General features: G+C 39.6%; 1 protein-coding gene across 1 annotated transcript; it reads right to left on the bottom strand.

Moving 5' to 3' along the window:
- LOC110674465 lies at positions 1 to 611 on the bottom strand. Its single transcript, XM_021838675.1, has 2 exons — positions 394 to 611; positions 1 to 330 (listed from the first exon to the last, which is right to left on the bottom strand). The coding sequence occupies exons 1-2, from the start codon at positions 589 to 591 to the stop codon at positions 61 to 63; spliced, it is 468 nt and encodes a 155-aa protein (XP_021694367.1). The 5' UTR covers positions 592 to 611; the 3' UTR covers positions 1 to 60.
- Between the last annotated feature and the right edge of the window lie 739 nt (positions 612 to 1,350).

Below are 1,350 nucleotides of genomic sequence, written 5' to 3'. Positions count from 1 at the left end.
TAGTCTCCACAGAAATCTCTCCATTATCCGTTTATTTACTTTTTTCTATAATTCTACACTTCAATTGCTCGGCTTAGGTGCGTCAGAAATTACTACAGGTCTCATTGGTAGTTTAATAAATTTTGAATCCCCATCACCCTCTAGTGGCCCAGTTGCGTCCACAAGTGGCACTGCTGGCTGTGATCCGAAGCATTGTAATGGTTTGGTGAGCCGCCCAATAATGCCCTTGATTGTTCCGGAGGAATTTCGCGCTCCCATATTGCCCCCTGGTTGTAGAACAGTCTTCGATATCATAGGCATTTTGATTATCGTGTTGATGTTACCGATTTCCTGGAATCGAAAATTTAGCATACGTTAATTTTGAACCATACTTATGGCCTATAGTTAACATACCTTGTTTTGAGAATTGGACCCCGTTGTCGGAAAACCGGGCTTTAATACTTTTACACTTTCAACTCCGGGCAGATCTGCCTTGATTGCTTCTTTTCGAACGTAGTCCCCTTTTTGGTTGGCAATGCTGTAGACTTCTGCACTCGAAACTGATAGCACGATGTTGAAGATCACAATGGTACAAACTAGGACGGGCTTCATGGTTGCGGCTTTGTGGTTAGGCTATGGGCTTTGAATGAATGTCACTAGAAATGAGTTCGTTTTTTATATGAATAAAATAATTAGGTCTAATGATGCGATAATAATGGGATTGTGTTGATGGGCACATGTGTAATGTATAATAACTAGGTTTTTCGTTTTCTAGTTCAAAAGGAAGGAAATAATTTGAAGGGGATTCCACCTCTTTGCGGTTTGACGCAAAATTCGTGTATAAGGGAGGTTGACGTACTTATGGAATAGTTATGTTATAATGAACCATAGAATTAGTATTCAATTCCTGGACGGAGCAACTGTTCGTTAAGTAAATTTCATTGATATTTTTTCTGCATACACAATTAATACATAATTACGTACTTGCTACACGATATACGAGGGCATAATTTGCAACTATTGGCAAGGATAAATTTTAGTTAACAACAATGGAAGTAGCTCTGTGCTAGTGAGAACGTCATGCCAAGAAGAAGATCCAAAGCAAATCTTCTTATTTCTTCCAAGTGTGAATTAATTTCATCATAATAAGCAATCAGTTCGATGCCTTAGACAAGTTTTCCGAACGTCAAATTGAAGCAGCCTTCAGCCCAGGCTCTTTCATTCAAGTGAGGATACAAAGGGTGCCGCCAATCGTGGTTAGTTGTTTCGAATGTGGAGGACTTATGCAGGAGATCTTGAACTGAATTAGGTTAATCAAAGTTTCTCTCCAAATCTCAGAGGTAGCAGACTGCCGTGTTTTGCCGAAAACTA

This window comes from Aedes aegypti, chromosome 1 (assembly GCF_002204515.2).
Source record: "Aedes aegypti strain LVP_AGWG chromosome 1, AaegL5.0 Primary Assembly, whole genome shotgun sequence".
Lineage (NCBI taxonomy): Eukaryota > Metazoa > Arthropoda > Insecta > Diptera > Culicidae > Aedes > Aedes aegypti.
This window is presented reverse-complemented; position numbering and strand designations above follow the sequence as displayed.

Coding starts and splice junctions, on each gene's coding strand:
- LOC110674465 (XM_021838675.1), bottom strand. CDS start 591: ATGAAGCCCGTCCTAGTTTGTACCATTGTGATCTTCAACATCGTGCTA. Junction 331..393: donor GGTCCAATTCTCAAAACAAG/GTATGTTAACTA, acceptor TTTCGATTCCAG/GAAATCGGTAACATCAACAC.